At 33.6% G+C, this 24621-nt stretch overlaps 1 protein-coding gene across 1 annotated transcript in view; it reads left to right on the top strand.

Annotated features, from left to right (window-relative positions):
- RBL1 (RB transcriptional corepressor like 1) overlaps positions 1-24621 on the top strand; it is a 46098-nt gene that overhangs the window by 7894 nt on the left and 13583 nt on the right. Inside the window, exons 3-16 of the mRNA XM_074347252.1 lie at positions 221-421; positions 675-739; positions 841-969; positions 1078-1238; positions 3129-3178; positions 3769-3955; positions 4816-4982; positions 9087-9199; positions 9489-9592; positions 13783-13920; positions 15405-15569; positions 17469-17601; positions 21351-21617; positions 22787-22998. Of these exons, the coding sequence (XP_074203353.1) occupies positions 221-421; positions 675-739; positions 841-969; positions 1078-1238; positions 3129-3178; positions 3769-3955; positions 4816-4982; positions 9087-9199; positions 9489-9592; positions 13783-13920; positions 15405-15569; positions 17469-17601; positions 21351-21617; positions 22787-22998 (2092 nt within the window). The remainder of the gene's footprint in view (positions 1-220; positions 422-674; positions 740-840; positions 970-1077; positions 1239-3128; positions 3179-3768; positions 3956-4815; positions 4983-9086; positions 9200-9488; positions 9593-13782; positions 13921-15404; positions 15570-17468; positions 17602-21350; positions 21618-22786; positions 22999-24621) is intronic.

Raw genomic sequence — 24621 nt, 5'->3', positions numbered from 1 at the left:
AGACATTTTATGTATTGACCACTAGTTCAAAATCTATATGCCTACAGTAATTCTGGGAACCAAAGTCATTTTGTAGCACATGAATTGAGGTTTTTGGGGTTTTTCTTCTCTTTTTTTCTTTTCTTTATAAAATTAGGCTTTTTAAAAAAGATTCTTAGGCATAGTTTCTTTTTCCATCTATTATATGGACTCATTTTAAGGTTGCTTTTTTTCTGTTTAGTTTAATACAGTTTTTTAGTAAAATGAAGAAGTGGATGGACATGTCAAACCTGCCACAAGAATTTCGTGAACGTGTAGAAAGGCTAGAAAGAAATTTTGAGGTGTCTACTGTAATTTTCAAAAAATTTGAGCCAATTTTTCTAGATATATTTCAAAATCCATATGAAGAGCCACCAAAGTTACCACGAAGCAGGAAGCAGAGGTGAGACACTTAATCCTTATGTAATTAACATAGAAATTGCAATACAAACTTATTAAGGGAATTTGCACTTTTTAAAAGCCTACATTTTAACTTCACTTAATAAACCATAGATTGTCCTTTGTGAATGAGATTTTATATGTAATTTGATTTTACTATTTGTTATTTATATTTACTGTTTCAATTTAAATGACAAATGTGAAATGATATTTAGCAAGTTAGATAAAAAGTACATTTCCCCCCTCCCCCTTTGTAGGAGGATTCCTTGCAGTGTTAAGGAGCTCTTTAATTTCTGTTGGACACTCTTTGTTTATACTAAGGGTAAGGTGACACTTTCAGTTGTTTTACTTATCTACTGTGGTAACTTGGTGCTATTTGATGTGAAAAGTTTCTGGGTTTTATGTCTTTTTTTTCTTATAAAGGTAATTTTCGTATGATTGGAGATGATTTAGTAAATTCCTATCATTTACTTCTGTGCTGCTTGGATCTGATTTTTGCCAACGCCATTATATGCCCAAATAGACGAGACTTGTTAAATCCATCATTTAAAGGTAAGACCTTATGTCTTTTTGAAAACCAATTATCAATTTTTAGAAAAAGTTTTAAAACTTGACCATATTCTTTTTTCCCTCATTGCTCTTCATACCCTGTCAAACTAGGTTTGCCGTCTGATTTCCATACTGCTGACTTTAGGGCTTCTGAAGACCCTCCCTGCATCATTGCTGTACTGTGTGAACTACATGACGGACTTCTAGTAGAAGCCAAAGGAATAAAGGAGCACTACTTTAAGCCATATATTTCAAAACTCTTTGACAGGAAGGTACTGTACTTGCAATTAAATTGCTCTAGTTTGGGATGGGGAGCAGCGGCAGCCTCAAAGGGAAAAACAGTGTTTTAAACAAGTTCTCTACATTATAGGACTCAGGGTCAAGATTCCCAGGTTTCAGTCTTTGTTGTGATGCAGAATTGTCCTATGATCTTCTGTGATGTGTGAAACTCAGTTGTTGAAGAATATGACCAACCATATATACTGTCAAGTAATACACTGTCAGACAATTGTAGGAGGTTCTGATAAAGAATTATGAAGAACAGAACATCAGAATAATTATGAAAAGCATAAGGTCAGAGTAAGCTAGTTTACTGCCACAATTAGAATAACTGCTATTTATTCAAAGTAGGATGATGTATAACAACTGTCCCTTTAATCCTATATGAATCAAGCAGAAAATCCCTTATAGTTTTGTAGCCACTTGTGGGCTACCTGCATGCATTCTGGATCTTTTTTTACCTAGCTATTTCTATATTTATGAATTGCCTTATTCCTTTGGGTCTTAGTTTCTTATTTCCCCAACGTTGAAGCATTTAATCCAGCTAGGCCTTGAGTTTTCTTTGGTTAAGAAAAAAGGAATTTGAATTAGGTTATCACTGTGGTTCCCCTCTCTGCAAATAATATTATGAGATTTTTCTTCAAGCATAATGTCTGCCCTAACTGAGTTCTTATATAAACTTTTGTATTTAGTCTTATCTTTCAACAAATATTTATATGTATACATACTATATACGTGTGTGTGTGTGTGTGTGTATATATATATGTATGTATATATATGTATATAGATATATTTTAAATGGCTCTTTGTCTGTAAAATTTTAATCTCCAACAAAGTAAACTTATAAAGGAGCTCAAGGATTATGTCTCTGTAAAGTAACACACTAGTGACCCCTGGGTACAATGACCATACTTTTTAGTTTGTCTGGATTATCTGATTTTGGGCTTTTGTCTTGGCGTAATTATTATAGTATCTCCTTTCACTCCAAAAGTATCCTGGTTTGGAAAGTGGTCCTCCTGCCCCTGGACCACAGATGTTTTGTTTGGCCTGCTAGGGTGTTTTCATTTTTATTTGCAGTCAAATGCTCTGCCCCTGAGCTATGCCCCCTTCCCTTCATTTTTATTTCATTTTAATTTTGTTCAATTGTTAATTTACATATAAAGAAAGACCTTTTATATGAAAATTTTTAAAATCAGAAGCTATGGCAATTTTGGACTGGAATTTCTACATGGGTAACTGTTATCGAGCTAAATGACAGCCACCTCTTTTAGGATGGGAAATGTGCTTTCTTCCCTCTTCATTTTATGTATGTTGAATCCTGACCCCTGAAAACATTTGAGTTTGCAGCCCCTGATGTATAGTAATCTAAGTATAGAGTGGATACACAGAAAATATTAATAACAATATAGTTTTTCTTTCTCACCAGCAATAGTACCTGTATTCCGTTTGAATCTTTTTCTTGCCTGACACACATCATCATTCAATAAATGTTAGTTTTCCTTCTCCATAGACCAGTGTTTAAAATTGGACAGCTTTCCTCAGAAGCACTTGGGGAATTTGTTTAAAATGCTGCTATAGTTCAGGCCTTGAGGTCCATCAATCTGCATTTTTAATAAGTTCCCCTGCATGATTGTTATGTCACTAAAATTTGGAAACCACTGCTATAGACTAACTTCAAAGTATTTTCAAAACTTGACTTTACATATTTTTTGATATTTTATTTGCATGCTACATAGAATTTACTGGTCTGAAAGAACTAATTCTATTTTGTGTGTGTTATTTATAACAAGTACCAATGTGAAAATTTAGATAAATGTCATGTTTTTGTGTGTATGTTAATATGTCTAATTATTCAGTGTCACAAAATTACTTTTTCTTCCCAGATTTTAAAGGGAGAATGCCTCCTGGACCTTTCCAGTTTTACTGATAATAGGTAAGTATCTACTACTTGTCGTATCTGGCAAAGCATAGCCTGTGGATGATCATTTGTTGCAATTTGTTAAGTGAAACTTTATATCAAGATAACTCCTCCAAATTCAGGTTCCTTCTGTGTTAGTGGCAGTGAGTGGGTGTTATCACTAAGCCTTGTTGTCTTTAAATTCATTTTAAGAAACTTTGGCACTTAAAACAGCTGCTTTCCTGAGCAGCTCATAAACAGACCCCATGACTTCTGTATTTGAGTTTACATTCTTTCATTAATCAAATGTTGGCAAATTCAGAATGTGCTTATATTTCAAAGCCACATGCAGTTATTTCCTCTCTGATCAGATCTTAATTAGGTTCAACTAGTTTTCAGATTCTCTTTTCACTCACATTTCAAAGTAACTTGTTGCTGTGTATGTGAATATGAAGAATGTCCGTGACCAGATAGAACCTCTTATATTGTTAGATGGGCAGAGTTAATAAAAACTAGAAATCATGAGCTTTTTCCAGGCTGTGGAGTTGAAATCTATCTTTAAGTCAAGATAAATCCACTGTGTAACTTAGTTTTACTCTGGCAGCTTAAAATAATTCTCTTTTCAGCAAAGCAGTGAACAAGGAGTATGAAGAATATGTTTTAACTGTTGGTGATTTCGATGAGAGGATCTTTTTGGGAGCAGATGCAGAAGAGGAAATTGGAACCCCTCGAAAGTTCACTGGTGACACCCCGTTAGGGAAACTGACAGCACAGGCCAATGTGGAGTGTAACCTTCAACAACACTTTGAAAAAGTAATATAACCTAGCCTGGCCTCAGTCTTGAATGATCTTTTTCTTTCTGTGTGTGATTCTACTAACAGCAGGAGCATCTTTCAAGTTAAATCTTGAGCTTCTTCTACTAATTCATATTTCCCATGAAAGCCTTAAAGGTAATTTTCAAAACTATGGCATTTAGTATTTTTACCTCATTTCTTGCTATTTCTAATATTCGGATATTTTCCCAGGATGCCTGGGTTTTCAGTAGAGTATGTGTCTTTAGACATGAAGAAGGATTTTTGCTTTCTTCCTGTTCTTTCTTTGCATCACTTTAGCCACTGTTCTCTTGCTTTAAAATTTAGTTTGCTTTCCTACCCATGACAGACTATGTGCTCTTCCCAAACTTCAGCTATATAACCCTGGATTTGATTGTTAATAACCAAGGATTAATTCTATATTTATCCCCCCAAAAAGTTAAAATTCTGTATTTATATGTAAGATGGGTTGGAGGATGAGGTCTACTAGAAAATTCACTGGTCTAGAAAATAGAAACCTGTTTTAGTCCTGGCTCTGCCATTAACTTTTTCAGCTTTAACAAGTTTTTTAACTTCTCTGTGCCTGTTCCCTCATATGTAAAATGAAAATGTGTATGTTATATTTCAAATGAACGTTATGAAGATAAGGTGAGATTATAGATAGAAAGCACTTTGAAAAAGTGTTACTCAAATGTAAGGTTGTTATTAGCATAATATTGTTAAAAATTTGGTGAGTAACCAGAAGAGGAGGAAAAAGCAACTTACTAAACTTGAATAGATAAGATAGTGTATGTACTGAATTAAATACATAATGAGGAAGAAGGTAACTTTTTAATCTCATATATTTTTCTTTTGTGACAGAAAACATCATTTGCACCTTCTACCCCACTGACAGGACGGCGATATTTAAGAGAAAAAGAAGCGGTCATTACTCCTGTTGCTTCAGCCACCCAAAGTGTCAGCCGGTTACAGAGCATTGTGGCCGGACTGAAAAATGCACCAAGTGAACAACTTATAAATATTTTTGAGTAAGTACAATACTATTATTTTTCTAAATGTCTCTTTTAGATTCTGTATTCCATTCTGTTTTCAGTATTTCAGAATTCTGGAGATAGAGGGTATGGCAAGTTTTACTATACCATTTCAGTCACAAAGTATGTTGACCTGAAGTGAGATAAACGTACCTGTTGAAAATTATATATAAATTTTGTTAGATATTACTATAGACTTTCAAGGTTAAATGCATCTTAAATGTTATTTAGCTCTTACATTTCACTCTGGTAACACTCCTAAGTTATGCATTATTGTTTTTCTTTTCACACTGACTTCTGATTGGTTCAGTCTAAATGTCCATCGAATGGAAGACTGGTTATATTTTGATGGTACAGCCATAAAGTGGAATTTTATGCACCTGTTTAAGAAAAAGAGACATATTTCCTGGTAAAGATGGTAAAGTGAAGCCAGATTAGAAAACCTGTTTTCCTAATACCTAAGGAAATAAGAGAATAGTAAAAATCAGTAAAATAATTACATTAGCAGCAACCAAATGAGGAGAGGGATAGGATTTCATGCTATAATTTTCTAAAGTGGTGGTCAAGAAAGGAAATGGATGATTCTGATATGCCCATCCCCAAGAAACATTACTGGAGAAAGAGAGTATGTTAACAGGACCTTGTGAATGCTCATTAATACCCCAGATGTGGAGAGAAACAAATGGACTGAGTAGGCAGAAGGATAAAAAGTCACAGAAACCTCCCCAACTGAAAGTCCCTATATACCATGAAGAAGATAGCAGCAAAAATAAGAAAAATTCCCATGACCTGCCATTTTCCAAGGTATCCAGCTGACTTGAGGAGAGATCCTCACACAATTAGAATATATCCCTGACCTAGGTATAATGAACCCTGTAATGAAGACATTTAACTAAATCTCAGAGGAGAATGCAAAGCCCTGGTCCTCCAACAAAAGCTAAACGTTGCACCATCTAAGCCTTCCTAGTCCTCAAACCTCAATCTATAGAAGAGTGGACGGAACAATCCCCAACTTCAACCATAGCTCAGAAGATAAGCAGAAGAAGATAAGGTAGGAGGACTCATGAGGTTCTACCCTCATAACATTTGTATAAATAGATTTGAACTGAACTACCCATCTAGCATGAATAAGTTATAAAGAAATGGCAAAGAACTATGCAAACATTTTATAGCAATAGAAAGGGAAGGAAGAAAACAGAATGCAAAAGATAAAGAACATAGAAACAAACAAAAAAAATGGTAAGACAGTCCATGTTCATGGATTGGGAAATATAATATTGTTAAAATGTCCATATTACTCAAAGCAAGCTATAAATTCAGTATAATCCCTATCAAAATCACAGTGGCAGTTTTTACAGGAATACCAAAAAAAAATCTAAAAATTATATGGAATTTCAAAGGACTTTTAGTAGCCAAAACAATCTTGAGGAGGAAGTACAAAGCTGGAGGCCTCACACTTTTGATTTCAAAACATATTAGAAAGCTACATTAATCAAAACAATATGGTAGTGGCATAAACGGATATGTAGACCAATGGAATAGACTAGAGAGTCCCAAAATACACCTTCTCGTATATGGTCAAATGATCTTTGACAGAGGCGCCAAGACCACACTAGAGGGGAACGGATAGTCTCTTTAACAAATGTTGGGAAAACTGGATGTCCATATGCAAAAGAATGAAGATGGACTCTATCTTATACCATATATGGAAGTTACTTTAGATACTGGCTATAGGTAATCATGCAGTACTTGCCTTTTCATGACTGGCTTAATTCACTTAGTATAATGTCTTCAAGATTTATCCATGTTGTAACATATGACAGGATTTCCCTCTTTTTAAGGCTGAATAATATCCCATTGTATGTGTATACCACATTTTCTTTATCCATTTATTAATCATTGGACATTTAGGTTGCTTCCACATCTTGGCTATTGTGAATGATACTGCAGTTAACTTGGGTGTGCAGATATGTCTGAGATATCCACATGCAGAAGAATGAAGATGGACTCTTATTTTATATCATAAACAAAAGTTAAGTTAAAATGGATTAAAGACCTAAACATGACACCTAAAACTATACAACTAGAAGAAAACATAGGGAAAAATCTTTATAATGTTGAAATGGGCAGTGACTTCTTGGATATGGCACCAAAAGTATAGGTAACAAAAGCAGAAATAGACAAATGTGACATACTTAAATATTCCTTTACAGCAATGGAAATAATCAATAGGGTAAAAAGGCAACCTACTAGAATAGGAGAAAATAATTGCAAACCCTATATCAGATAAGGGGTTAATAGCCAAAGTATTTGAAGAGCATACAACATAAAAAAAAAAAAAAATCACCTGATTAAAAATATGAGCAAGAGACTTGAATAGACATTTCTCCAAAGAAGACATACAAATGGCCAACAGGCATATGAAAAAATTCTCAACATCGTTAATCATCAGGTAAATACAAATTAAAACCACAGTGAGATATCACCTTCCCCCATTAGAATGGCCACTATTAAAAAACCAGAAAATAACAAGATTGGTGAGTATGTGAAGAAATCAGAATTGGCACACTGTTGGGATTGCAAAAAGATGTAGCTGATAGGGAAAACAGTATGGAGGTTTCCCAAATAATTAAAAATATAATTTTTATGACCTAACAATCCCACTTCTGGGCACATATCCCAAAGAGTTGAAAACAGGATCTCAAAGGGATATTTGCACACTAAAATTCATTGCAGTATTACAAGAGCCAACATGTAGAAGCAGCCTAAATGTCCACTGATGAATTAATGGATAAAGAAAATGTGGTATATATGACAGAATATTACTTACCCTTAAAAAGAAGGACATCTTGTTATATGCTATGACATAGATGAACCTTAAAGGCATTATACTAAGTGAGAAAAGCCAATCACAAAAAGGCAAATGCTGCATGATTCCACTTATATGACATATCTAAAGTAGTAAGACTGATAGAAACAAAGTAGAATGGTAGTTGGCAGGGTTAGGGGAGGGGGAAACAGGGAGTTATTCAGTGGGTATAGTTTTGTTTATGCAAGATGAAAAAGCTCTAGAGATCTACTGTACGATAATATGCACGTAGCTAATAATAATATACACTTGAAAATTAAGAGAGTAAATTTGTTATGTGATTTTACCACATAGTAAAATAAAGAAAACCTAACTGGAATAAAATATGACTCAAGATGTACAGTTTTGCATTAGAAAGATTTGATAAGAACAGAAAGTGTTTTGCCATGTATGCTGCCTACCCTCCCTTTCTGCACATGATGCTAGTCTGTTGGAACATGGGATTGGGGGTCCTAAAGCCTGCACTAGTTATTTGGCTTTGGGCAAATCACATTCTTTCTCACAGTCTTGGATTTGTTTGTCATTTTTAAATTAAGAACTGTATTCTGTGTTTGAATGATAGAAAGGTAACTGAGTTAATAACAGAAAAATGACAGGGTTAAATGCTTCTTGCCAAATATCTTCCTTTTCAGTGCTTTTTTTTTTTTTTTTAAAATGTGTTATTATTTTGGCTTTGATAAGAACTACATGCAGTTTGTTGTTCTGGCACAAAATATGCATAAACACTGCCACATCGTCTTTCTATTTGTCTTAAATCAAGTTTATTGAAGTATAATTTCTGTAAAAGCTTTATCCTTTTTACTCTCCAGTTGTATCAGATTTGACAAATGCATATAGTTGTATAACCATCACCACCACAATCAAGACAGAGAACAGTCCCGTTATCTCCCCCAAATTTATGCTCCTTTGTAGTCAATCTCTACTCCATCCCAAGCCTCTGGAAACCATTGCTTTGTTTTCTGTCATTATAGGTTTGCCTTTTCTAGAATTTCATATAAAGAGAAGCATTAATATAGAGGACATTGACTCCCCTATTGTTGAAATTCCAAAAAATATGCCAAATGATTTTATTTAAAGATTGTAGTCTGTTTTAAGATATGCTATGTTTACATATCTAGGCTACAATTGAGAATAGAACTTTGGTCATTAAAAACTAGACTAATTCTTGAAAGAAGTAGTGTTGGTAATCTCAATTTTTTCCCTGCTAAATAGGTTCCTTTTGTATTTTATAGATCTTGTATGCGTAATCCTATGGAAAACATTATGAAAATAGTGAAAGGAATAGGAGAGACTTTCTGCCAACATTATACTCAATCAACAGATGAACAGCCAGGATCTCACATAGGTAAGATGACAAAAATGAACTTGATACAGCATTGAAAGTAATTAGATTGTCCCAAGAAAAATAGAAATTCAAGTTTTTTCCTTCCCTGCTGTTTTTAATATATCAGATTTAAGGGTTCAATTCCCAGTACCTCCATTTAAATAAGTAAATAATTAAATAAATCTAATTACTTCCCCCCCAACAAAAAAGGAAAAAAAAAAGTCAGATTTAAGTTTATGTAAGTTTTGTTCTCTAGTTTTTAACAGCTCCATTTCATTAGCCTGTGTTTTCCCTTTGTTTCTCCTTGTAGATTTTGCTGTAAACAGACTAAAGCTTGCAGAAATTTTGTATTATAAAATACTAGAGACGGTAATGGTTCAGGAAACACGAAGACTTCACGGAATGGACATGTCAGTAAGTAAATCCACTCTCCCAGCCACTAGCAAGGTCCACCAATCCTAGGCCTGGAAATAGTATGTTGAGAGGCTCTGTAGTCATTGTGGAGGTCAGCAATTAATGACAAACTTAGCCATGATAGCATATTAATTGGCTGTACTTGTCTTTGGCTCACCCAGTGCTAGCCACTTCTAGGCAGAAATGTGAAATACGTAAAATTCGTCTTTGGTACACCATCATTATCCTTTCCCTTTGGGTCCTTTTTTTGTCCTTCATTCCTAGCTAACTAATAATGAAACCCCATCCCCACCACAATTAAGCCAACTGATAATTAGGATATGTGCCCATACCTCTCAGGGATTTTTGAGAAATAAAATGGAGGCTTTTTTTTTTAATTGCTTCATTTTCTTTGGACATCTGATCAAGTCTGATTACTCTCTTCAATAGCTGTGTAAAGGAATTTTTCTAAAAAGTCGTACTTATCATATGATCTTTGTTTCTTCTTCCTTTTCCTCCCTTGGAGAAACTCTTAGAGAAGTCTGATCTTCAATTCCAGTAGGAACAGGTTGATGTCTGGGAGTGCTGCATAACTCTTGAAATAAGACTTCTCTTCATTTACACCCTGAAAATTTTCATCTTTTCTCTGTTGGTTCCCCTTTTTTCCTGAATTCCATGTCTTTTCGTGATTTACTAATATTTAATATAAGATATGCTCTTATAGCTTCCTAAGAAAGAATTTCAATCTTTTATTTTGAAATAATTGTAGATTCACAGAAAGTTTCAAAATTAGCACAGAGGGATCCCATATATTCAGTTACCCCCAGTGGTTACATTTTACATAGTATAATATCAAAACCAGGAAATTGATGTTGCAACAAGGTGTGTGTCTCTCTTTACCATTGTATCACACAAAATCTAGATACAGAAGTATTCTGTCACCACAGAAATCTCCCTCATGCTGCCCCTTTATAAAGTGACTCTTACTCTCTTTAACTACTAATTAGTTTTTCATATCTATACTTTTATAATACACTCTTATGATTTCATTTCTTTTATATTTGTTAAGGTTTATTTTTATGACCCAGGGTATGGTTTATCTTGGTAAATGTTCTTGGCACTTGAAAAGGATGTATATTCTGCTGTTGTTTGGGTGAAGTGTTCTGTAAATGTCAATTTTATCCTATTGGTTAATGGTGTGTTGTTAAGTTCGTCTATATCCTTGCTAATTTTTGGTCTAGTTCTGTCAATTATTGAGAGGAGAGAAGGGTAGTGAAGTCTCCAGATATACTTGTGGATTTATCTGTTTCTCCTTTCAGTTCTATCAGATTTTCCTTTATTCATATATTTTGAAGCTCTGCTGTTTGATGCATGGACATTGAGGATTACTATGTCTTCTTGGTAAATTAATCATTTTATCATGACCGAATGTCCCTCTCTGAATCTGGTAATTGTCTTTATTTTGAAGTCTAGCTGATGTTCACATACAGCCACTCCTTCTTTCTTTTGATTAAAATTTGTATGACACAGGCATACCTAGTTTATTGTGCTTCATTTTATTGCACTTCGCAGATAGTGAGTTTTTTATTAAATTAAAGGTTTGTGTCAATCCTGCATCACTAAGTATTGGTGCCATTTTTCTAACAGCATTTTCTCATTTCCATTCTCTGTGTCACCTTTTGCTAATTCTCACAACACTGCAAACCCTTTTGTTATTGTTATGTTTGTTATGGTGATCTGTGATTAGTGATCTTTGATGTTACTGTCGCAAAAAGATTACAACTCACTGAAACCTCAGAGGATGGTTAGCATTTTTTAGCAATGAAGTATTTTTTTAATTAAGGGATTTTTTTAGACATAATGCTGCTGCACACTTAATAGACTGTAGTAGAATGTAAACACAACTTTTACATGCATTGGGAAACCAAAAAATTTGTGTGACTTGCTTTATTGTGATATTCGCTTTATTGCCATATTCACTTTATTGCAAGTGGTCTGGAACCAAACCCACACTCTCTTTGAGGTATGCCTTTATATCTTTTTCCGTTCTTTTACTTTCCATCTACCTGTATCATTACCTTTGAAGTGAGTTTCTTGTAGACAGCAAAAAATTCAGCTATGTTTTTTTTTTTAATCTACTATGTCAGTAGGTAAATTTAGATGGGTTACATTTAATTATTGATATGTTAAGGCATAAGTCTGCCATTTTTTTTTTTTTGTTTTCTGTTTGTTTTTTTGTTTCTCTGTTTTCTTATACTTACCTTCCCATGGGTTACTCTGAACATTTTTAGACTATATCTTTGTATAGATTCTTTTAGTGATTATTCTAGGTATTACATTATACATACATAACTTCAAAATCCATTAGTATAGACATTTCATTAGTAAAGTGTGGAAACATTACTTTGCCTTGTCTCTTTTTAAAAACTTTGCATAACTATCTTTATTTTATATTCACACTTGATTAATAGTTCTCTGTGTATAAAATTTCTAGATTGACAGTCATTTTCTTTTATGATTTTGAAGACATTGCTCCATTATCTTCTAGATTCCAATATTGCTAATTAGAAGTCCAGTGGCATTCTAATTTAGTATTGGTATGTGACCTGTTTTTACTTTCTGGAATCTTAGTATTTTCCTTTTATCATTAATGTTCTGAACCTTTTAATAAAGTGCCTTAATTGTGAGTGTTTTCACCTGTGTGTTGGGCATTCCAAGGGGTTGCCTTTGTTTTGGTCCAGAAATTTATGTCCTGCATTTCTGAGTCATTTTATTGTGTTATTTCTTAGATACTGTATTGTCCACTGATTTATCTTTCTGGAGCTTTTATTATTCAGATAAGAGACCTTCTAGATTAATCCTCTTATTTTCTTCTCTTATTTTCCATTTCTTTGTCCTTTTGTTCTACTTCTAAGGATATTTATTCAACTTTTCATCATCCAATTCTAAAGAATTTTTTATTTTAGCTGTATTTTCATATCTAAGATCTCTTTCTTACTCTCTGAGATTCATTTAGATTTCTTTTGAGGTTTTCTTCTGTTACCTGTATCGTCTCTGTTTCTTCTGAGTTTCTCTTCTGTTTGTTTTGATCTTTGTTTTTCAATTGGAGGCTTTCCTCAAATGTTCGCTTTTTGAATGAAGCACTGAAAATGAAATGCTAATTGATAAAACACTTTTGGTTCAAAGCTCTGTATGCAAGAATGGAAATAAAAGTCCAATAGACTCAAGTGATCGTATAGTATAGGGACCCTCAACTGTTGATATCTTTAGGGCTTATATGGAATATTTCAGTGTCTCTAGAGGAGTCTGCTAATCTCTTGCCTGGCTGTTGGTGTTAAAGGGCAGAATAAGGAAGGGAAACTTGGTCGCACAATTCAGGCTGCAGACTTTCACCTAAAACCAGTCTCTTCTATGCCAGGTCTTCTCAAGCTTTTGAGGAGCTGAGGAGTTCTAAATACCACAAACTTTCAAATCATCCACCTTTGTCAGCCCATGCCTAACCTCTGCTTTCCATTCTGCCTGTGCCTTCAGTTGCTGTTTTTCCCAGGTTGCACGGAGCAAATTCTTTTGTTTTAAGTGTCTCTCTTCAGGTCCTTATGTTTGACCACCCTGCTTTCTGCTAAGTAATTTGTCATCTTTCCATCCACTTTTCAGTTTTCATACATGATATGCAGTTACAGATAACTCTTTGTTTTATCAACATATTTTCTGTTTCTTGTTCTCTTTGTTGATTTGGAATGGTATTTGAAAGGATGGCAACAACCAACATTTATAAAACCGAAAACTTATGTTAAATCTTAAACTCAATGGTGAAACAGGACTTTATCTTCTTAGTAAAATGTTTTTCTCTGAACTTTTTAGAAATCTTAGCTGTGATACAGTAATACCTTTGATATTAGTATTATGATTAATAAACACTGCCCTCATGTTGATAAAACTGTCATTTAAATGCACCAGTTTTTATACTCTTCTTTTGATGGGAATATTAATTATTATTTGTTTCAATTTCAAAGTAGATTGTAGATCTGCTGAGCAAGATTGTATCTTATAAGGAAACTCTTTACCAGTTCAAGAATTGAAATTTTTATCTCCAATAATGTAGTATAATGTGTATAAGTTATTTTATCTAGTTTCTGTAGTATTCTTTATATAATGGCAGAGACTGAAATTGCTGAGAAACTTATTAGACTGTGGTCTTTCTCTTCCCCAAGGTTCTTTTAGAGCAGGATATATTTCATCATTCCTTGATGGCCTGTTGTTTGGAAATTGTGCTTTTTGCCTATAGCTCACCTCGTACTTTTCCCTGGATTATTGAAGTTCTTAATCTGAGACCATTTTATTTTTATAAGGTGAGATGAGAGCAAAGTTCTGTTACGTTGTTCCTCACATAAGCATTCTGTTTACCTTAGTGCTGAAAAAGTGAGCTGTAGTGATGTCTGGAAAATATTTCCAAAGGTATTCTGAAAACATACTCCTTTTGGGGTAGAATCAAGGACAAAAAGAGAAAGTGTCAGAAAATTATGCCAATCTTAACAGCTTCAGTTCTTCCATTACTGATTTGCAAATGTGACCAGGATCTAAGTAGTTAACTTTGAATTTTCCATGCTATGAATGAAAATCATAATCCTGTGAAAATATATGCATGATGAAGAACAAAAGCTCTTTCTCCTAGGAGAAAGTAAAAATTTAAAATTGATTGTTGTCATGGTCTAGCTAATGAAACTGTAATAACAGATTGTGCTCCTTCCCCAGATTTGAGCTAATTCATTGTGAATGAATCTTACTTACCTGTTTTTCCTGCTACAACCTTTTTCTTATAAAACACAGACATCACAGCTACAGGAACATTTGTAACCTAATGTCTGAATTTGAGACTGATGCTATGATTACATTTGTAGGCATGATTTAATTAGCATTTTGTCGTATGTGTGCATTTCAATCTATTGATTATAGAAAAGTTAGTTTAATGAGTTAAATTTTTATACCTAAAGTATGCCTAACGTTGTAGAAATGCAGGTCATTGAAAAGCTTATCCATCTGAATTGTTGACTAAGTGGAGTTAAATTTCTTTTTAGTTTCATAGGGAAAATTGCTTCTCCGTATTTACTTTAATGTTGATGTGTGTGTTTAGATTTTCCATTAGGAAATATATGTAGTTTTATTCAAGGAAAAAGTTTAGTTTTTGCCCTCAGCTAATAGCAATTCAATTTTATTTATAACATCCTTTTTTCATTCAAGAAGTTAAATGTATTTATTTTTTAACCACATAAATAATATATACTCTTTGAAGAAAAATGGAAAATACACATAAATGTAGATATTAAAATCACACATTATAATCCTAATTCTAAATAATAATAATCACTATTAATATTTTTGTATATATGCTTACAGAGTTTGTTCTGGATATTTACTCTTTTAAAATCAGAACTATAGTATACATAAGCAAAGTTCCTTTTAAATATGTTATTCATTCTGTTCTTTTGAGCTGTTGGGAAGTCTGAAAAGGGGCAGTCAATTCAAAAATAGCGCAGGACTAGGAACCCAAGACTTGACTTCTACCACTGTTGGGCTGCTGACCAGTTTTACCTATCATGGCCTCAGTTTTCCATGTACAAAATAAAACATGAAAAACAGAAATGTATGTAAAAGTATTTTGAAGATCTTAAAAACTCCTTTATAACTTAAAATACATTAATAAGCCATAGAATTATGGTTCAAAGGTACTCTTGGTTTTGTGTCATTAATAAGACCAGAGCTAGCCATACATGAAAGCCTAGTCTAGAACTTACTGCTTGAGACCACATTACTTTCTCAGTTTTCTCTTCTCCAGGTCATTGAGGTGGTGATCCGGTCAGAGGAGGGACTCTCTAGGGACATGGTGAAACACTTGAACAGCATTGAAGAACAGATTTTGGAGAGTTTAGCATGGAGTCATGATTCTGCACTATGGGAGGCTCTCCAGGCTTCTGCAAACAAAGTTCCTACCTGTGAAGAAGTGAGTTAGGGCAAGGCTAATAATAATTTTATAAAATAACAACTTTATTGGGATACAATTCCCGTACTGTATACAGTTCACCCATTAGTGTACAATTCACTGGTTTTTAGTATATTCATAGATAGGTATAATCATCACCACAGTCAATTTTGGAACATTACTACCTCAGTAAGAAACTTTAGCTATAACTTCCCTCATCCCTCATCTTCTTCCTAGCCCTTAGCAACCAGTAATCTGCTTTTGAGCTCTGTTGATTTGCCTATTCTGGACACTTCTTGTAAATGGAATCATACAATATGTGATCCTTTGTAACTGGTTTCTTTTATTAGCATGATATTTTCAAGGGTCATCCATATTGTTCTGTGTATCAGTACCTTATTTCTTTTTATGGCTTAATAATATTCTATTGCATAGATATACCACTGTTTATTCATTTATCAGTGGGTGAACTTGGTTTGTTTCTACCTTTTGACTATTACAAATAATGCTGCTGTGAACATTCATGAACACATTTTTGTGTAGATATGTGTTTTCACTTTTCTTGAGTATATGTCTAGAATTAGAATTGCTGGGTCATATAATAACTCATGTTTAAGCTTTGGGGAACTATCAGACTATTTTCCAAAGTGGCTGCACCATTTAACATTCATACCATCAGTACGTAAAGATTCTAGTTTGTCCACATCCTCTCCAATGCTTATTATCTGTCTTTTTTATTCTAGCTATCCTAGTAGGTATGAAGTGTTATCTCATTGTGGTTTTTATTTGCATTTCCCTGATGGCTAATGATATTCATTATCTTTTCATATGCTTATTGGCCATTTGTATATCATCTCTGGAGAAATCTTCAGATCCTTTGCCAATTTTTTATTTGGGCTATCTTTTTATTACTGTTACAGGAGTTCTTTATATATTTTAGATTCACTCCCTTATCTGACACATGATTGGTAAGACTTTTCTCCCATTCTGTGGGTTGTCTTTTTGCTTTCCTAATGATGCCCTTTGAAACACAAAAGTTTTTAACTTTGATGATGTCCAGTTTATCTTTTGTATTATTTTGTTGCTTATGCTTTTGGTGTCATAGCTAAGAAACCATTAATCTGATCATTAAAAATGTTTCTAGTGTCCATATAAAGCATTAAACAGTTTTTATTAGTAATATTTAGAATAAAGAGATCAAAACTTTATGAATAATACACACAAGTTGCACATTTAACAGTTTAGTATCATTTGAGAAATTGAGTTTTTCCCTCCATTTCTGTGTTATTCTTTTTTAAGTCTTGTCTATAGATCCTTCCTTTCTTCTCTGTCTCCTTATAATTCATTAATCTTGAATTTTTCCCTAATCTCAAACTACTGGAAAAACTGTTTAAGCCTAGGAAGAACTAAAGAGATGATTTCTTAAAACCTCTCTTCCATGCTTCTTTGGTCTTTTGCAGCAGACTATGTGATTAACTAGGCAATCTTCAGTATTCATCAATATTTCCATTATAGAATCTGTTAGGAAAGTGAAAAAAAAGCTATGAACTTGAAGGGAAAGGATTTGGGTTGAAACTCTTGCTCTATTCCTTAGAAGTGTGACCTTGTGCAGATTTTGCATTTTGAGCCTCAATTTTCTTATCCCTAAGTGAAGAACAGTAGGGCCTACATCATAGGTTTACTTCTAGTGGCCAATAAACTTAACCAGATATAAGACCGAGATGAACTTTTTACATTACATATCTTTCACATCATTAACTATTGAGCACTTTGTGCAAGTTGTTATATATTTTGTGAAGAAGAAAAAAGGAAAGGGAAATAAAACAGTTAAAACGTTAAGACTTTTTTCCCCATTTTTTCTGTTATGTTTTGATCAGTGGTTTTATCTATATGTAAAGCAAAGGTTTTTATTTTCTATAGGTTATATTCCCAAATAATTTTGAAACAGGAAATGGGGGAAATGTACAGGGACATCTTCCCATGATGCCAATGTCTCCTCTAATGCATCCAAGGGTCAAAGAAGTTCGGACGGACAGTGGGAGTCTTCGAAAGGGTGAGTTCAACATTGGTAAAACAATGAAAAAATAACAAAGATCTTTTGTTTTTCAGAAAAAATATCAGGTGTTGCCTAATATATTATTAAGAAGCGTAATTTTTTTAAATCAGGATTTGAAAAGGGGTTAATGTTTATGCCAACAACCTAGCTCATTGTATACTTTTTTTGTTTTTAGTAAGATTTCCACTCTGATTTCAAATATAATCTATTTTGTTTCATTGCAGTGTCAATTATTGTGGAAATTGTGTTTTGGCCTTCTCATAAATACACACAACTTTTCCTCAATGCTAATGGAAAATTATTTAAACTAAATACCTACTTTTTCAAATGTAACAAAAGTTACATCCTTTCGCTATGTTTGTCTCTATAGAAAAATAAATGTTTAAAGCAGAACAGAGAACTCTTTGGGATACTTAAATTCATCTAATAAATTAATTATCTCTCAAAATAGTTCATTTGCGCTTTCCTAATAGAAATACATTCTTCTTTATTTTCCCTTGTGATGTAGCAAATAGGTGTGCATCTTCTGGACTGTATAGCTTTTAATTTTTAAAAATTAGTTATAATCTTCTGACCACAGAATATACCTGAACAAACATCAGATGAACAAGTATTCAGGTTATGTAGTAGGATAGCTCTAAACCCATTTTTGGACTATAGTTGTGTGTGTGTCTTGCTTCACATGTAGTGCAAGATCATAAAAATGTGCAATCTGTGCATGCATAACAGTCTCCATTAAGCAACGGGATTAGGATTGTTTTATGACCTTTAAAAATCTTATCAAAACTAAAAACTGTCTTACTATCAGTTATTGATATTAATAAAAGGAAAAAATAGTAAAATTATTTACTTAGTACACTATAATTTAAAACATTGGAAACATTGAGAATGAAAGTGCTTTATTTAATTTTAAAAATTTAAGGTGGATAGTTAAAACAGTGCTTGCCAACTTGTTCTCATATAACTTATGACACTGAGAGAAGAATTTCTTTCCTGGACTTGGTGAACTGTCATGCTCCTTTCTCTTTGGATCAGCTTTTGACATTTATCCTTTGAACTCTCAGTGTTTTGAAATATCTCTGAGATATCCTTTATAAAGTGAAGTTTTTTTTGCCATCATAACTTCCTGTTGGACATATTCATTCTTTTCATTTTAGCAGCTTTTTGCATTTATATCAGTAAATTTCGTTTTCATACAGTTCTGGCTGTATATCTAATCTCTTGAACAGCAGCAGTGGCAACATTCCTAGGGTCAGTTATTTATTCTGCAACTTCATTTACAATTTTAATTTCACTTTCAGCATTATCACTTTTCAATTCTTTGCTGCACTTTCATTTTTTTTTAAACAATTCCCTCTTTCATTTGTCTGCTTTTGTAAAATGTTATGCGGGTTTATCACTGGGAAACAAGGAGGCACCATAACTATATGCTTTGCTGCATACATAAATTGAATAACAGACGTGCCCTGACCATTCACTGCCAGAAAGAAGTGATAGGATTGGTCACTGATCAAGGTGCACATCTATTATTTACATAATGATTCGTGGGAAAAGTTTATAGTTTTTGCAAACACTCAAAGTTACCACAGCAACTGAAATTTGAAATTTGAACTGTTTTGCCAAGGCTGTTGTACTTTAACTAAGCTATGGTAACTGAAATCCATGCAAATACTATAACTGAACAAAGTATGAACTCTGTGTGTGTATCTATGACTATAATTTATATATATATAAAGTATATATGTGTGTGTGTGTGTTTTTGCAGCCTAGCTAGAGATCTCAGAACCAAGATTACGAAGAATGGTCATTAAAATGTGATTCTCTCCAGGTGGTGGGATTTTGAGTGTTATCTTCTTCGTTATAGTTTTTTGGTATTTAAAAAAAATTTTATTGAAGGATAGTTGATTTACAATATTGTTAATTTCTGGTGTACAGAATAGTTATTTAGTTATACGTTTTTTGGTATTGTTTGAATTTTTCCAGTGAGCTTTTTTTAACTGAGGTATAATTCACATACCGTAAGTTTCACCCTTTTACAATTCATTGGTTTTTAGTATATTCACAAGACTATTACCATTATCTAATTCCAGAACATTTTTATCACCCCCAGAAGAAATCCTGTATCCAGTAGTAATCACTCTCTATTTTCCCCTCTCCCGAGACTCTGGAACTCCTAATTTACTCTTTTTCTCTATAGATTTGCTTATTCTGGACATTTCATATAAATGAAGTTATATAATATGTGACCTTTGTGATTAGCTTCTTTTACTTTTCATGTTTTCAATGTATATCTATGTTGTAGCATGTATCAGCACTTCATTAGCCTTTTGGCTGAGTAGAATTTCATTGTATAGATATGCCGCGTATATTTTATTCATTCACTAGTTGGTAGACATTTGGGTTATTTCCACTTGTTGGCTTTTATGAATAATGCTGCTGAGAACATTCAGGTGATATATTATTTTTATAATTAAAAGAAAAAGTTATTTTCTTGTAGGGGTTCAAGCAAGAGAATCAAATAATGGAAAATCCTTAGAAAATAATAATATTGAGCCTTGACTAAGGGGAAAAGACAGCTTATTAATTTATATGTTTATTAAATTTTTGTTGAGTTTCTACTGTAGCTTTTCCAGGACTGTGCTGGGCAAAGAATCATTTCAAGGGCTATAATGTGTTTTCCCTTGAAATGTCAGCTCTGAACATTCCTACTCAGATTCAAGTGCTGCGTTGGTTTTCTTATATATAAGGCATCCAGATAGACTCCTGTTAAAGGATAATGGGAGCTACAATAGAACTTTCTACTTGTTTAGTGAGACTAGAAGTCAGAGTTGCTTTCATAACCCCCAGAATTTATGGAGACATTTTTATTAAGCCATGACTATTTCCCCATTTACCTCAGTCATACAGAGAGCTGTCAAATTATTGCCAGAGGTAATTTTTATACCTTTTAAACATGTTTTGAAAATAGATGACATGGCTGTCTAATTATCTAGTGAATGTAAAAATAATTAGTGAACACTTTTACTTTAAAAGCATATTCTATACCTATAAAGAAATAATGGGTTGAGAGAAGTGGAGAAAAATTGTGGGAAAAGATTGGAAGGGGCTAGGAGAACCTTTGCACCTAGTGGAGAGGGAAAGGAGAGCAGCTCCTGCAGAAGAATAGCCCTAGATGAGAGGCATGATCCATGCCTTCCTTTCTTTTTGATTAACACACTAATGTCTCAGATGAAGGCAAGTTAAACAGAGCCATAACACTTTTACTCATTTTCATCTTCCAGTGGGCTTATAAAAGATGATTCTGTATCTACTAAATCAGGAAGCCACAACTACTGCCTTAAACTGTTTGAAGTGTGTGCATGTGGGAGGAGGCAGAACTGTGAACCAAATCACTGATTTTTCCTTCTTATCAGATGTTATTTTCTAGATAAGATTGGGAGACAGAGGCTAGCTGGACTACTTTTTAAGTAGTAGTCACCACATTCTACCTCTCAGCTTCACTTTACCCTTAATATTTTGCTTCTTTAATATAGACAGAGGTTCAAGAAACCAGGAAGGTGAGCTGTCATAATTTTATTGTAAGATTTATTTCATTCTTTTCTCTCCCACTAGACTCAATATTCCATAAGGACAGAGGCCATGTTATTAGCATAGTAACTCAATATCTATTTGTTGAATAAATGAATAAGCCTGATTTATTATTTTGGAATACATGTCAAACTGTTATACGTTTTTCTCTTTATTAGATATGCAGCCATTGTCTCCAATTTCTGTCCACGAACGCTACAGTTCTCCTACCGCCGGGAGTGCTAAGAGAAGACTTTTTGGGGATGACCCCCCAAAGGAAATGCTTATGGACAGGATCATAACAGAAGGAACAAAATTGAAAATTGCTCCTTCTTCAAGCATTACTGCTGAAAATATATCCATTTCACCTGGGCAGGGTCTTCTAACAATGGCCACAGCCATAGTAACAGGGACAACAGGACATAAAGTTACGATCCCATTGCACGGTAATTTTTTGATGCATTAATTTAATATTTTTTATAAGTTGGATAAAAATTTAAGAAATGTCTTATTGGATTAGATCACCTCATCTTTTTATCCCAGTAGTTTTCCTTGAACCTATACTTTTTTTTGAAAGACCAGTTTTAGGTTCAGAGCAAAATTGAGCCTTCCCTGCCATCACCATCCTGCACCACAGTGACACATGTGTTACAGTTGATGAAACCTACAGTTGACACATCATTGTCACCCCAAGTCCATAGTTTACATTAGGGTTCACTCTTGTTGTACATTCTTAGATTTTGACAACTGTCTAATGGCACATACTTACCATTATACTGTTACACAGATTAGTTTCACTTCTCTAAAGATCCTCTGTGCGCCACCGTTTTGTTTTGTTTTGTTTTGAAACTACAGAGATGTCCCTCATTTTGTTGTGCTTTGCTTTATTGTACTTTACAAATACAGACCTTTTTTTCCCCCAGATTGAAGGTTTGTGGTAACCCTTTTTGTCAGGAAATAGTTAGAATTTTTTAGCAACAAAGTTTTGTTTGTTTTTTTTTTTAAATGGACATACTGGGGATTGAACCTAGGACCTTGTGCATGCTAAGCACACGCTCTAATCCTGAGCCCCCAACAAAGTATTTTTTTTATTGAGGTATGTACATTTTTTTAAGACATACTACTATTGCACACTTAATAGACTACAGTGTAGTATAAACATAATTTTAATATGCACTAGGTAATCAGAAAAGAAATTCATGTTATTCTCTTTATCATAACATTCACTTCATTGTAGTGGTCTGGAACCATACCTGCAATGTCTGTGAGGTATGCCTGCACTGTTTTTTGATTTTTAGCATTTTATAACTTTACTACCCTCTTTGTTATTTTCTTATCTGAGTTTTACAAATGAATACATTGACCAAGAATTTTGTTTATTGATTAGAAGCATCTCCTTTGGAGCTCAAAACAAAACAATATTATTGTTTCACAGCAGAAATTAGAAACAAGAATATCATATCCTAGAATTACTATTTTTGTGGCTTTCTTCTCCTTTTCTAACATATTCCTATGCATAGATAGACAGGAGGGAAGGGAGAGGGAGGGAAACTTAACTTTTCTGAAACACATGCGGCTTATTTCTAAAACTGAGAACTCTTGTTTGTACATTCAGGTATTGCAAATGATGCTGGAGAGATCACACTGATACCAATTTCCATGAATACAACTCAGGAGTCCAAGGCTGAGAGTCCTGTATCACTTACGGCTCAGTCATTAATTGGTGCTTCTCCAAAACAGACTCATTTGACTAAAGTACAAGAGGTACATCCAATTGGAATAAGCAAACCAAAGAGAACTGGGTCCTTAGCACTGTTTTATAGAAAGGTACGTGTTTTTATAGCACCTAAAAAGATCTCATTTAATCGATGCCAGAAAAATTGAGTAACAGAGGGCAGCTTTAGCCTTTTTGTGTGTGTGTGGTAAAATATATGTAATAAAATGTACTACTTTAACCATTTTTAAGTGTACAGTTAAGTGTCATTAGTACATTCACATTGTTCAACTTCCATCACCACCCAAAGTCCAGAGCTTTTTAATCTTTCTAAACTGAAACTCTGTACCTATTAAACAATAACTCCTCATTTCTTCTCACTCCTAGCCCCTGGTAGCCATCATTCTACCTTCTGTCTTTATGAATTTGACTACTCTAGGTACCTCAAATAAGTGGAATGATACAATATTTGTCCCTTTATGGCAGTCTTATTTCAGTTAGCGTGATGTTTTCATGGTTTATCCATGTTGTAGCCTGTGTTAGAATTTCCTTCCTTTTTAAAGCTCAGTAATATTCCATTGTATGTGTGTACCATATCTTGTTTATCCATTCACCTATAGATGGACATATGGGTTATTTTACTTTTTGGTTACTATGAGTGAGTAATATTGCTATGAACATTGGTGTACAAGTATCCAAGTCTGCCTTCAGTTCTTTTCGGTATATACAGAAGTGGAATAGTAATTCTAAATTTAATTTTTGAGGAGTTGCCATACCATTTCCCACAGTGGCTACACCATTTGTATTCCTGCCAGCAATGCACAGGGTTCCAAGTCCTTCACATCCTTGCCAACAATGGTTATTTTTTATTTTTAGATAATAGTCTTCCTAATGAGTATAAAGTGGTGTCTTGTAGTTTTGATTTGTGTTTCCTTGATGATTAGTGATGTTGAGCATCTTTTCATGTGCTTATTGTCTATCTGTATAACTTCCTCAGAGAAATGTCTATTCAAGTCTTTTGCCCATTTTTTGAGTTTTTTGTTATTGTTATAGAAGTTCCTTATATATTCTGGATATTAACCTTTATCAGATATATGATTTGCAAATACTTTCTCCCATTCCATGGGTTGCCTTTTTACTATGTGTATATAGTGTCCTTTGATGCACAAAAGTTTTTAATTTTGATGAAGCCCAATTTATATGTTTTCTTTTGTTGTATTATTCTTTTGATGTTATATCCAAGAAACCATTGTGCATTCCAGTGTCATGAGGCTTTTCCCCTGTTTTCTTGTAGAAGTTTAATAGTTTTAGCAATTGTATTTAGGTCTTTGATCCATTTTGAGTTAATTTTTTATATGGTAAGGACCCAGTTTCGTTATTTTGCATGTGGATATCCAGTTTTCTCAACACCACTTGTTGACAAGACTGTCTTTCTCCATTGAATGGTCTTGACACCCTTGTCAGAAGTCATTCACCATCATATATGTGAGGATTTATTTCTGGGCTCTCTATTCTATTTATTGGTCTTTTCATGCTAGCACCACACAGTTTTGATTACTATAATTTGAATTAGTTTTGAAATTAGAAAATGTGAGCCCTCCAGTTTTGTTCTTTTTCAAGATTATTTTGGCTATCCAGAGTCTCTTGACATTCCACATGAGTTTTAGGATGGAATTTTTTTATATTTTGGCTAAAAAAATCATTGGGATTTTGATAGGGATTGTATTAAGTCTGTA

This window comes from Camelus bactrianus, chromosome 19 (assembly GCF_048773025.1).
Source record: "Camelus bactrianus isolate YW-2024 breed Bactrian camel chromosome 19, ASM4877302v1, whole genome shotgun sequence".
Classification (NCBI taxonomy): Eukaryota; Metazoa; Chordata; class Mammalia; order Artiodactyla; family Camelidae; genus Camelus; species Camelus bactrianus.
Note: the sequence above shows the minus strand (reverse complement) of the source record. Positions and strands in the feature narration are given on the sequence as shown.